Source organism: Tachysurus vachellii, chromosome 4 (assembly GCF_030014155.1).
Source record: "Tachysurus vachellii isolate PV-2020 chromosome 4, HZAU_Pvac_v1, whole genome shotgun sequence".
Taxonomy (NCBI): Eukaryota; Metazoa; Chordata; class Actinopteri; order Siluriformes; family Bagridae; genus Tachysurus; species Tachysurus vachellii.
The window spans coordinates 7,718,575-7,731,116 of record NC_083463.1 but is presented as its reverse complement, the minus strand read 5'-3'; the positions used below and the strand labels follow the sequence as shown (position 1 = coordinate 7,731,116).

At 39.2% G+C, this 12,542-nt stretch overlaps 1 protein-coding gene across 1 annotated transcript; it reads right to left on the bottom strand.

The window, feature by feature from the left end:
- Window positions 1-3,733: 3,733 nt before the first annotated feature.
- LOC132844275 (transmembrane protein 125) lies at window positions 3,734-12,102 on the bottom strand. Its single transcript, XM_060867523.1, has 3 exons — window positions 11,875-12,102; window positions 8,318-8,673; window positions 3,734-5,570 (listed from the first exon to the last, which is right to left on the bottom strand). Exon 3 carries the CDS (start codon window positions 5,507-5,509, stop codon window positions 4,835-4,837), a length of 675 nt encoding a protein of 224 aa, XP_060723506.1. The 5' UTR covers window positions 5,510-5,570; window positions 8,318-8,673; window positions 11,875-12,102; the 3' UTR covers window positions 3,734-4,834.
- Between the last annotated feature and the right edge of the window lie 440 nt (window positions 12,103-12,542).

Genomic DNA, 12,542 nt, shown 5'->3' with positions numbered 1-12,542 from the left:
CCGGTTCTTATTTATTGATAAGAGGTTATACACAGTGAAGGAAGAAAAACAGGCCTGTTCTCCTGGTGGACTTCTGAACAATAAACCTTTAGTTCTTGATCCACAGACACTGATAGAAATGTCACCATTTACTAGCTGATAAACGTAGGATTGAAGGAACCAGACGGGAAACACGATCAGGTTGTCGTCGGTCGTCTACAGGCATCAAGTATTCAGCTAATCCACACTGATAATGCTGTAAATTCAATATTAACTTTTTTTTAACTATAAGAAAGAACAAAATCTGACAACTTTATGCACGATATGATTTGCTCCTGGGGGGCACGGTGGCTTAGTGGTTAGCACGTTCGCCTCACACCTCCAGGGTCGGGGTTCGATCCCCGCCTCCACCTTGAGTGTGTGGAGTTTGTTCTCCCCGTGCCTCGGGGGTTTCCTCCCCAAAGACATGCATGGTAGGTTGATTGGCATCTCTGGAAAATTGTCTGTAGTGTGTGATTGCGTGAGTGATTGAGAGTGTGTGTGTGTGTGCCCTGTGATGGGTTGGCACTCCGTCCAGGGTGTATCCTGCCTTGATGCCCAATGACGCCTGAGATAGGCACAGGCTCCCCGTGACCCGAGGTAGTTCGGATAAAGCGGTAGAAAATGAATGAATGAATGAATGATTTGCTCCTGGTTGGAATTAATACACAATGCAAGTGAATATCATATATTTGGTGCTGCTATAGATTATAATTCTAGCTGCTGTGTTAGTGACTGTTGCTGCCTACTTTAATACATTAGTACATTAGTAACTTAGCTGTTAATGTAACAGCTGTTACTTGCTAATTTATATTCAATTAACTTTATTTCCCTTGTTTACAGCTCTGAACTTGGGCAAAGCAGTGAGATGTAAGATAAATGTAATTATTCAACTGGACTGAAATGATCATAAAGCAATACCTGCTTTTCTGAGCTCCCTTTACCACTACAACGGCTGTCTGGGGAAATTCGAAATCGACTTATCGGACATTTTAAATCAGTATGAACAAATAGATTGTTTTATCACTACAATCTGATTTAAAAATGAGTCAGAACTCTGTTGGTTTTCAGTGAGAGACGTGTGTTTTTCCTCTGTTTATAACCTTACAGAGAATTTCAGTGGTTGAAAAGAACGCCTTCAAATTTTATAAGCTTATGAACAAGCACTTGGGGCATCAACATTTACTTTGAAGATGGAAACCTTTGTTTGCGTTTCAACAAATATATTGCTTAGTCGGCTAGTTAAAAAACAGAAATATTTATAAAGTACTACAAACTCTTAAAGCCCTGAGAGTCTACTTTCATATGAGCCATTAAGCCTCGCTGTGAAATGTGACATGAGAAAGACATCGTCATCAGTGTTGAACATGGACTTGATGAACTTCTGTTTAAAAGCGTTGCGTCTATTGCTGCTTTTAATCCTCCGCTGAAACGACTAATAAAAGAACTTTAGTTGTAGCACAACAACATTAGAAATATTCTGCAATAATACAAATTCCTAAAATAGTAAAGCTATCTTTAAAAAGATGAATCAATTAAGCATTAAATAGGGGGGCACGGTGGCTTAGTGGTTAGCACGTTTGCCTCACACCTCCAGGGTTGGGGGTTCGATTCCTGCCTCCCCCTTGTGTGTGGAGTTTGCATGTTCTCCTCGTGTCTCCGGGGTTTCCTCCGGGTACTCCGGTTTCCTCCCCCTGCCCAAAGACATGCATGGTAGGTTGATTGGCATCTCTGGAAAATTGTCCGTAGTGTGTGATTGCGTGAATGATAGTGTGTGTGTGCCCTGCTGTGGGTTGGCACTCCGTCCAGGGTGTATCCTGCCTTGATGCCCGATGACGCCTGAGATAGGCACAGGCTCCCCGTGACTCGAGGTAGTTCGGATAAGCGGTAGAAAATGAGTGAATGAATGAAGCATTAAACAATGTTAGTTATAATAATGTCCTAGAAACCCAAATTATATTTAGCATCATGATAACCAATAACTACCGGACTTCCTAAGCCAATAGAGCTCGAGCACGAATCCAATCATAAAACAAAGGTCACATGACCCACTGAATTTTAACAACATTAACTAACTGAGGCTGAGATAAAGTTAAACTGTACTACTGTACATAGACAGAAGCCTTTATTTTGTTGCATATACGTTACAGCATACAGCATTTTTTCTTCACATATCCCAAGATTGGTTGGGGTCAGAGTGCAGGGTCAGTCATCATACAGCTTCCCTGGAGCAGTGAGGGTTAAGGGCCTTGCTCAAGGGCCCAACAGTGGCAGCTTGGCAGACCTGGAGGTTAAATCCTGATCCACCAATCAACAACCCAGAGCCTTAACAGCTTGAGCCACCACTGTGTCTACTACTACTAACCAGTTTTATACCACACTATTGCTATTGAATTCTCGATTCTGATTGGTCAGAAGGTGTTGATTAAGTTTCTATAACATCAGTTTGGACAGTAGTTCTGTATGTAATTCAAATCACAGATTTATATTGATGCACTCTTTTGTATGTGTTATGTAATATGTTAGCATTTCTGTATTAGCAACTTATTCACAAGGACTTGTATGGAAGATTCACCACATGATCTAAGAATAATAATGAATTGAATTTAAAAACAGGAAATTACACTCGCAGCCAATCATGTGGACCATATAGAAAAAATCATGCAGGTCCAGTTCACGAGCTTCAATTTCATTGTGCATTTTCACATTATATCCTTTGTGATCTCTTGATTATATATATATATATATAAAAAAAAAAAGTAAATAAATAAGTAAAATGCAATAAAATCAAATATGTAGTAGTTATCATTTATAATGTGTCAATATAATAGATAAAATAAAATGAAAATAATAAAAGTATAATTTTATAATTAGAATTAAAATTTTATTTGATCTATTATGTAATATGTATATTATATATATATATATATATATATATATATATATATATATATATATATATATTAATAATAGATCAAATAAAATTAAAATGAAATAAAATTATAATTTTATAATTATATGATAAATTATAAAAATAAAATTATAAACCAGATAATTTAATAGATAAAATAAATATTTTGTAATTCAAGTACAAGTCTTCAATTAGAGAGAAATGCTATTTTAACATTTGATGTGTGTTATGTATGCTGGTTTCCTTCCTAGAATATTAATGAATTGCTAAATAATTGATTTATTTATTTATTAATTTAATTGGATTTTTTTTAAAACATAGAGCAGATTTCAATGCAGCACCCTTACTTCTTCTTCTTCTTCTTCTTCTTCTTCTTCTTCTTTCGGCTTTTCCCTTCAGGGGTCGCCACAGCGAATCATCTCTCTCCACCTAACCCTATCTTCTGCATCCTCAACACTTGCACCCACTAGCTTCAAATCCTCATTAATTACATCCATATACCTCCTCTTTGGCCTTCCTCTTTGCCTCCTGCCTGGCAGCTCCATGTCCAACATTCTCCTACCAATATACTTACTCTCCCTCCTCTGAACATGTCCAAACCATCTTAATCTCGCCTCCCTAACTTTGTCCCCCAAACGTCCAACATGGGCTGTCCCTCTGATGTACTCGTTCCTAAATGCAGCACCCTTACAACATGTTTTAAAAAAGAAATCCGAAACATTTTATCGAATCAATATAATGAAATCATTTGAATAATTCCTAAACATTCAACACTGTGTATCATATTAATAATGATACTAACAATTCTTCATATTTTGACTATTTTATTGATTTATTTGTTTATTCATTTATTTCTTTATTTTCAAATTAAAAAAAAAAATTGGTGAGTTTTAATTCACACTTAAACCCTCTACATGAATCCATCCGACACAATGACATTTTAATTACATATTACATACTGGACTTTAAAATAAAAATCTTGGAGAACTTTTTTTTTTTTGCTCATACACACTCAATCTTGATTCAGAACACTTTTTTATTCAGCCCTCCGGCTTGATCAAGAGTTACGGTATGTGATAAAGTTTGAGGATTATAAATGTGCTTACTGTAATATTAAATGACTCGAGAGTCGATAAAAGTGCTGAGCGATAATAATAAACATCTGTCATTTAAAATACAATCAGACGCAATCAGTGTCTTCGGCTCTTTTTTTTTGGGTGGAGAGCTGGCGTTTTTTGATCCACAGCGCGGGCTGCTATCGCCGAGCTTCCGAGAGGTCACGGTATGAAATCACAAACATGCAAACTGACACGGCTGTGATCCGTTCTAACACACATTAAACAGCTCTGACAAGCAAGGTCCAGATGGAGCTCCGTTTGGGACACGCCTATTCGCCCACATAAATAAAAGGTGTGAAGGACGCACAGTCGATTCCCCACAGATGGTGAATTGATGTTTGGTGAAGCTCATTAACATGTTCGTGAAGGCGACGGTTGTGCTGTGAGGAGCCAGCATGTTTTATCTAAAAAAGAATTCATTATTTCGTAGATTTGTGTAAAACCCCGCGGTGCACAACGATAAAAAGAGCTTTGGGGCCGGGAGGAAGAGCCGTAAACGTGGTCTCGACCATGTCACCCCCCCAGAGCACAGTGAGATCAGTATGTGTACACAATAAAAGATAGATAATAATACAGTATGTATTTTGTACCATCATTGCTGTAGTTTTATACATTCATCAATCAATCTGTGCAAAATATTCTCCAGTGGCTGTGTTTCTTCTGGAGTGTAGGTCCACTTCTGGAGGAGAATAAAGATTTAAACATATAACCACTCGGATTCTTTATAGAATCTTTACTTTTGTTCAAGCTATATACATATATATACATGATATATAGAATTCCACAGTCATATGAGTTGTGCCAGACTTGACGCTGTCTCCCGTCGGGAACGCATCTGCCCCGATACAGTGAAAATTCCCAGCATTCTGTCTCTAAATCTCCGCTCTGGTCTTGTCCTTGCCAAAGGGAAAACCACAATTGAGTAAACGGTGACAGCCACCACAGTGAACCCTCCACCTGCCAACAACACCACTCCTGATATAAACATATCATTGAGAGCCTGGCCCGGTTTGGGCATGTGGTACCCCAGAGCCACGTTGAGCAGCACAGCTCCACAGATAAGCAAGGAAAGTCCAGTGAGGAGCACCACCAGCACGTCAGACAAGCCTCCGCTTTTTAGAATGTCTATGCGCTGCCGGCTGCGCACACAGTTCATGTCCTGCACGGCTGAGCTGAGCAGCTGCTTGAGCACCACGGCTAACGCCAGCATGCACAGTGCCGTACCCGCACCCAGACGCCACTCGCTTGACAGACTGGTCGTGCTGGACAGCAAGCCGACGCCACCCACGCCGCAGCCCACCACCAAGGCCACGGAGGCGATGTAACACAACAGAGACTTCCGTGGCTCGTTGAACCACCACAGCTCCACCTGCTCCTCCAGGATGTCCTGCTGAATACGGGATGGATCGGCTTGGTTCAGGCCTCGAGGAGGAGGAGGTGGGAAGTCGTCTAGCTCCGACATGTTGCCTGTAATGAGAAGACAGGAATACCGCCGATGCCCGGGAAGGGGACGAGAGCAACACCTGCCATGGAGCAAGAAGAGTCTGTGGTACAGTAGTTCACTCATACTATATTTGGAAGACAGTGTTATGAAAAACAACATACAAATAAGAGAGTTCAACACGAGCATGGTGCTAACCAGGGTTAAAGCCTGAACTGGGGTTCAGGGCTGGCAAAGAGCTTTTATAATAAACATAGAATTTTGAAGGTACCTGATACACAATATCAGTGGCGAACAAATCATAAATTGATCTAATTTATCTAGCCCAGCAAAAGAAACCTACAACATTCTGCCCAGTTCTGTGTTGGCAACTAACTAACTAAGAAGTGGCAACTAACCTTATGTACTAAGATATGACTAGTTTGCTAATGAGTAGTATTAAAACAGAATGAGGGAACCAAAGAAGTTCATAAACAGAATAATTTCTATTATATTTTTGTAATAGAACGTAGAGAAACATATCGACACTCCTATTATTATTATTATTATCATTATTATTATTATTATTATTATTAGAGTAAAAATGAGACGCAAAGTGTATATTATAGGAAGAAATTCCCACATGCTATGTTAATTTGTCCATCAACAGCATGTCCCTTTGGTCTCTGTGTGCACCTCAAAGCGAGCTTGTGGCACTGACAGCTTTTCATTAAAATCCTGTCAGCAGCTTTAGTGGAGTAGTCAGCAGTCAGCTTCCTGCCAGAATATCACCTCTAGTCTCAAATATAAAGACGCTACGACACACGGCAGATCTATAAACAGAAAGGAAGGAAAATACTCCAGCACGCGCTAAACGCAAGAACCTTGTGGCTTATTTGTCCTGTTTGCTCTAATTGTTTTTCATTGGGAGTGCTTGAAATCGCTGTGTGTTTCAATGAGAGCATGTGTGACGCTGTTAATTAAGTCTCTATAGACTTCTGTCACCAGTGTGCAAACAGCTTTGAAATAGTTTGCTGTACTTACAAATAAAGCACATTAGCGAATTAAGCACCGACGATAAAATACACTGCTAAAGTGCAAGAGAATTCATCCTTGAAAAAATTCAAATAAATAATATCGCTGATAAAATTGATTTTAAAAGTCAAGCCTTGTTGCTATGGAGAGTTGCAACAAGACAAGGCGGGTGTTTTCCAGTGACTAGGATGGAAAAATACACTTAGAAAGCCTTTGAGTATTCCCGCCATTGCATGGAAGTGAAATGAAGGAATGGAGTTGACCTGTTTTTAATTAAAGTACCACGTAATCGCAACATAATGGTACCTGTTTATGGACGGCCCAAGAGATCAACAGTTCATAGAAGCTAATTAGCCTAGGCACAATGTGCATTAATAAATCCTGTATTTGAGACACAACTTGGGGAAAAAGGTGCTCTTTAAAATTGAACTTTTTAAACCTTGGCACTGTTCATCCCCCTGAGAGCAGTACTGATCCCCAGAGTACAGCATGGTGGTGGTAGCTTCATGTTATGGGGATTATTTTCATCAGCAGAGACTAGGACGCAGGTCAGGGTTGAAGGCAGCATGGAAGGACCCAAATACTACAGGCAAAGCTGTCAAAACCTGGCCGGCGTTGTTACGAAGTGGATTCCACCTGATCTGACAGAGCTTTATCTGTTTCAGTAGACAACATGATCTCATGATGTGCAAAGCTGAAAGCGACATATCTCACAAGCCTTGGAGTCAGAACTGTAGCAAAACACATTTATATTTTTATATATATATATATATATATATGGGCACGGTGGCTTAGTGGTTAGCACGTTCGCCTCACACCTCCAGGGTCAGGGTTCGATTCCCGCCTCCACCTTGTGTGTGTGGAGTTTGCATGTTCTCCCCGTGCCTCGGGGGTTTTCTCCGGGTACTCCGGTTTCCTCCCCCGGTCCAAAGACATGCATGGTAGGTTGTTTGGCATCTCTGGAAAACTGTCCCTAGTGTGAGTGAATGAGTGTGTGTGTGCCCTGCAATGGGTTGGCACTCCATCCAGGGTGTATCCTGCCTTGATGCCCGATGACGCCTGAGATAGGCACAGGCTCCCCGTGACCCGAGGTAGTTCGGATAAGCGGTAGAAAATGAATGAATGAATGAATATATATATATATATATATATATATATATATATATATATTATTTCAAAAATTACATTTTGTGAAGTTTCAGTGCATTGGAGAACTGCAGACACCATATGCTCTTTGTCTCGTTGTTAACTAGCCTCACTTTCCTGTTTTGTCTCTTTGCGGTTTATCTCTCAGATCACTCCAATGTTTTGCATCTTGTGTGGAAAACACAGAAGGTGACGATGATGAATACCCTGATGACCCACGTCCACTGTTCGAATAAATACTACTACTAATACATACATATTGTACTGTATCACAATCTGTAGATGTAAAGTATTTCCTCTCTCTCTCTCACCCTCTCACTCACTCGGTGTGTGTGTTAACTTATACTGTTTATACTTAATGAAAACTTCTGTTGTAGTAAAGTTCACTGTTTTCCTTTCTCGTGTGTTAAATCTCAATATGGGGCCCAGATATATTTGCAGTTTTTCCCTACATAAGGGAAAGCGGTGCAGGACCTTGTCCCTATACCAATGCTTTATGTTACAGCAAAAAATATATTTTGCACCTTCAAAACCTTGGCATTGTGTTTTATGTTTTTATGTATATATATATATATATATGTAAAATGTATGTAAAACACAGAATGTGGTCAAGGGGTGAATAATCATGTGCTTGTAAGCAATTCCTGTGATTTATCTGTTAGGATTTACCTGTGCGTTCCACCTTGATTAAATATCCTCTTGGTTTCCCGAACAGTTCATATAAAGCTCTGAATAAAGCGAACAGGGCTCCAACCTTCCAGATTGCCGGATCATGCCAGTTGTCAAGGCCCTCTGGGTTCACAGTCTGATCCAGAGTGAAGCTGTATCCTTTGGTGTCAGGCTCCGGAGGGCTACAGGAGATGTGTCTGAATAGCAAGCATTCACAAAGCACACTTTTTTCTTGGCTTTGGTCAGCGTGCAACAGCCGATGCCTTGTTTCTCCCCAGGCTGGCTGCAGGACACTACCAGTGAAGTGAAACTCTGTGTCTTTGTCTAAGCCTGGATAAGGTTAACGTCTCACTGTCCTGAAGAGAGAAAAAGAACAGACATTGATATTTCGAGGTGGAAACAGTCAGTTTACTTCGATCTTGTTTAGTGCAATTCGTATTAGTGTTAAAGTATTAAAGTAATGCATTATCACATTTGGAAATCGTTAAGAGTTGTTTAATAAATCCTTAGCAAGGGTGAACAAATTCTAGGTTTTATTTGCCTTGGAACTTAATTATCTACAAGCTGGCATTAACTGGGAGCTATTATAGAGTAATAAATTAGCGCGGGCAAATAAGCTAGTTATGTGAATAATACAGATTATAGCAAAACAAACAAACATAGTTTTATATAGCACAGTTCCAACAAAAATCAATGAGCAGTAATTGTAGCAAGCATCTTTATTACTCTCGGTACATTTAACCATGAAGTTAAATGTACCGAAAGTCATTTCCATGTAAAGTCATATTTACATGGAAAAAAAAACAATAGCCTTTGGCTTCTCTTACCTTAAGCCAACATTTCCTATTTAAAAAAGAGGCACGATGTACCTGCAATCTAAGAATATGGTCATTATAATAGCTCTTGAACAGGAAAGACCATCTCTGATAAATCCGTGCTTCTTAATACACAACCTGTGCACTATAATGCAACACGTTTATCAGCCTGCACACACAGCTCTGCAAACTACAAGGCATGAGGAGGAGCGAGTAAAACCTTCACTACGCACAGCTAAACCTAATACACATCTCCCTGAATTCCTGCCTTAATCTGTCTTTATTCTTCTTTTCCATGCTCTCTTACCTCTGCCTCACTAACTCCCTCACAGTCGAACTATTGGCGTTTTGCTGGCTGGCCAGATTAATGTGATGGAAAATCAAAGGTGGTACTCCTCCTTTTTTTTTTGCTTTCTCTCGCTTGCTGCTCTCCTTTCAACAAACTCTACTTTTATTACCCTGCGGTCTAACCAAAGGTTACTGTTGTTTAGCACTGTCTCACCTCAGCAGCTTTTTTTTGTCTCTGTTCCTCGGTCTTCCAAACTATTGCTGGTCCGTTTTGTTTCAGCAGAAAAGAAACAGAACAAAGATGGATAGCATCATCTCTCTTCAGGGCTCATTGTCTGTGTTCTTAGAAGCAAAGAGATATTTTTGCTTTACAGATCTATAGAATACACGGTGAACGGACAGGAGTAAGAAGCGTTATGTTAATTTTTTTTTTTGTGTTGTAGCAACAATTGTATTTTTATTTCAACTGGTTTAGCTTTAGCTGTTTAGTGTAAAACTCTGTAGTTTGTCCGGGGTTTAAAACTCTTGTTATTGAGCACAGCAGCAATATTTTAGAACTAATTAAATCACCGATTAGCATGCACATCTGCTCGGCTCTACAATGCTGACCCAAAGAAAACTGCTTCACCTTTCTTTCCCATTCATCTTCATTCCCTCAAACGCTATGCAAACGTCCAGCTATCCTCCAAGCCATGTGTGAAACACCAAGGAATCATGACCTGAATCTAAGAACGACAGGGTTCCAAATTTCCACCTGGCACCATGCTCCATTCTGACCTCCATCAGGGTGATGATTATTAGGTCGGGTCGGACAACTGTGCCCACCCTATCCCTCTCTATCCCTCTCTCTCTCTCTCTCTCTCGCTCACACATAACTTTCTAGAATCTCAGCAGCTCAATATCTGCCGTGTCATGTCTGCCATATCTGAACGTCAGGTTTGTGCTGCACTGCTGTCTATGAATTTAGAAAGCGAAGGCTCTGAATAGCTGACTTGAGTTTTTTTTTTTTCCCAGTGCTAAACACTTCTCTAAGTGTTCACATATTTTGTTCATATTCCTAAAAAAAAGCAATAAATCATATAGACTCTCAGAGAAATACAGTAGGCTTCTAAACTTTATCTTTGCTGGAGTGACACCCTGAAGTGTTTTGTACCTTTAGCGTGTATGATTAACATGGGTGCACTATAAAGACATCTCACCTTAAAGGTACATTATATCCACATTTCATTGGTGAAAGATACCTTTTATTACATAATACTGTGAAATAAGTTTAAAATATATTCAATTCAATTCAAGTTTATTTGTATAGCGCTTTTTACAAATGACGTTGTCTCAAAGCATCTTTACAGAACATAAACATAGAACAAAAGATTAATATAAAGATTAATAGAAGGCAAAATTCAAGATTAATATTAGATGGATTTAGTTCACAATGTGTATGTATTTATCCCCAATGAGCAAGTCTGAGGTGACTCAGGCAGCAGTGGCAAGGAAAAACTCCCTTAGATGGTAAGGAAGAAACCTTGAGAGGAACCAGACTCAAAGGGGAACCTCATCCTCATATCAAGTAACGTTTAATGTAAATTAGAAACAGTAAGTACGGAAGACTTCAATAATATTAACCGAACATCTAGATTTCAGCTACAGTGAATATATTGTTTTTAAAGACATCTTTTTTTTTCTATAAAGATCGTGGATTCGTAAAAGCCTAAAACTTGAATAAATTAATTTAGCATAAGAAGCTGCACATTTAGGAAACAAATCGAGGTTCAGTAGCATCTTTCGGGGGACAAATGGACATAAATGGATGATTACTAAAAGTTGTCAAAATATCAAAACCCAAAACGTTTGTTTTTAAGCGACGGCATTTCTTAAGGATATCGTGCATCTGTAAAGTATAATCTTTGAAATACCAATTTTAAATGATATCATATATATAAATGCATCTCTAGAGTTCATGCACATTTTCCCCATAATCATATAATATGATTTATATTGGATAATATTTCTGAAGTTAATAGCTACAACCTGTTCACATATTTGTGTTACGAAACAAGCATCTCATGCATTTTTTTATGGTCAATAATATTGGTCAAAGGGTGAATGTTGTTTTCTCTCTCTCTCTCTCTCTCTCTCTCTCTCCATGGCTTGTGCTCAATTATCAGAACTGTTTCCTGCTTCTCCAACATGAACAACACTAACACAGCAAACATCTCCAGTTTAATATAGTATTTAAACAAAATAATTGTAAACAAACAAGTAAAAGATCTTTACACAAGTCTCACTCATTATACCCGACAACTTTATTAAGCTGTTGGTGCACGTTTCCGTGTTTTTAATAGCCCTTTCATTGAGATTAGACAGAACTTGGTTTGTTTGTTTGTTTTATCCCACAGACTCGCTCCAAGGTAAACGGTTCCTATATCCTGAGTCAATACAGTAGTCGGTTCTTACCTGTGATAAAGAGGTAGCCTTCATTTCTGCTCCTTAATCCCACAATCCGTCAATCCCTGTTCAAACCGGCTTCTTTACACCACCATGGATTAAAAACCGGACAGCCCTGAGGAGGAATATCAGCAACTTCTCCCTGCGTCAACAGACTGAACTGGATCCTGTCGCTCTCTATGGGGGAAATGAGGCAGGTGATTCTCTCTCTCTCTCTCTCTCTCTCTCTCTCTCTCTCTCTCTCTCACTCTCTCTCTCTCGGGATCTGAAGTCCGGGTCCAAAGGTAGATACAGGTTTATAAAAAAAAAAAAAATCCTCATTATACCGCACCCTAGAAGTGCCTAGATATCGTTTCAAACAGAGAGTCGATTCCTATTCCAGGTATCTAGGATTCATGAGTCGACTCCAAAGCTAACTCGAACTCGAGGTATTTTCCTGGTTGAAAGTCGCCAACATTGTAGACTGAGGAAGTCTGGGATCCCCTGTGCTTGTTTTAATACCAAGGATACACCAAAAAATGTTTAGTAATAGATTATTGTTCCTTGGAAAACTTGGAAAAAAATACACGTATATGTATAGACCATAAATGCGAACATTAAAACTCTCTCCACGTGAGCATCTTAAAAAAAACAGCATCTTAAATACAGATTAATGTATTAATCTATATTAATGGGAT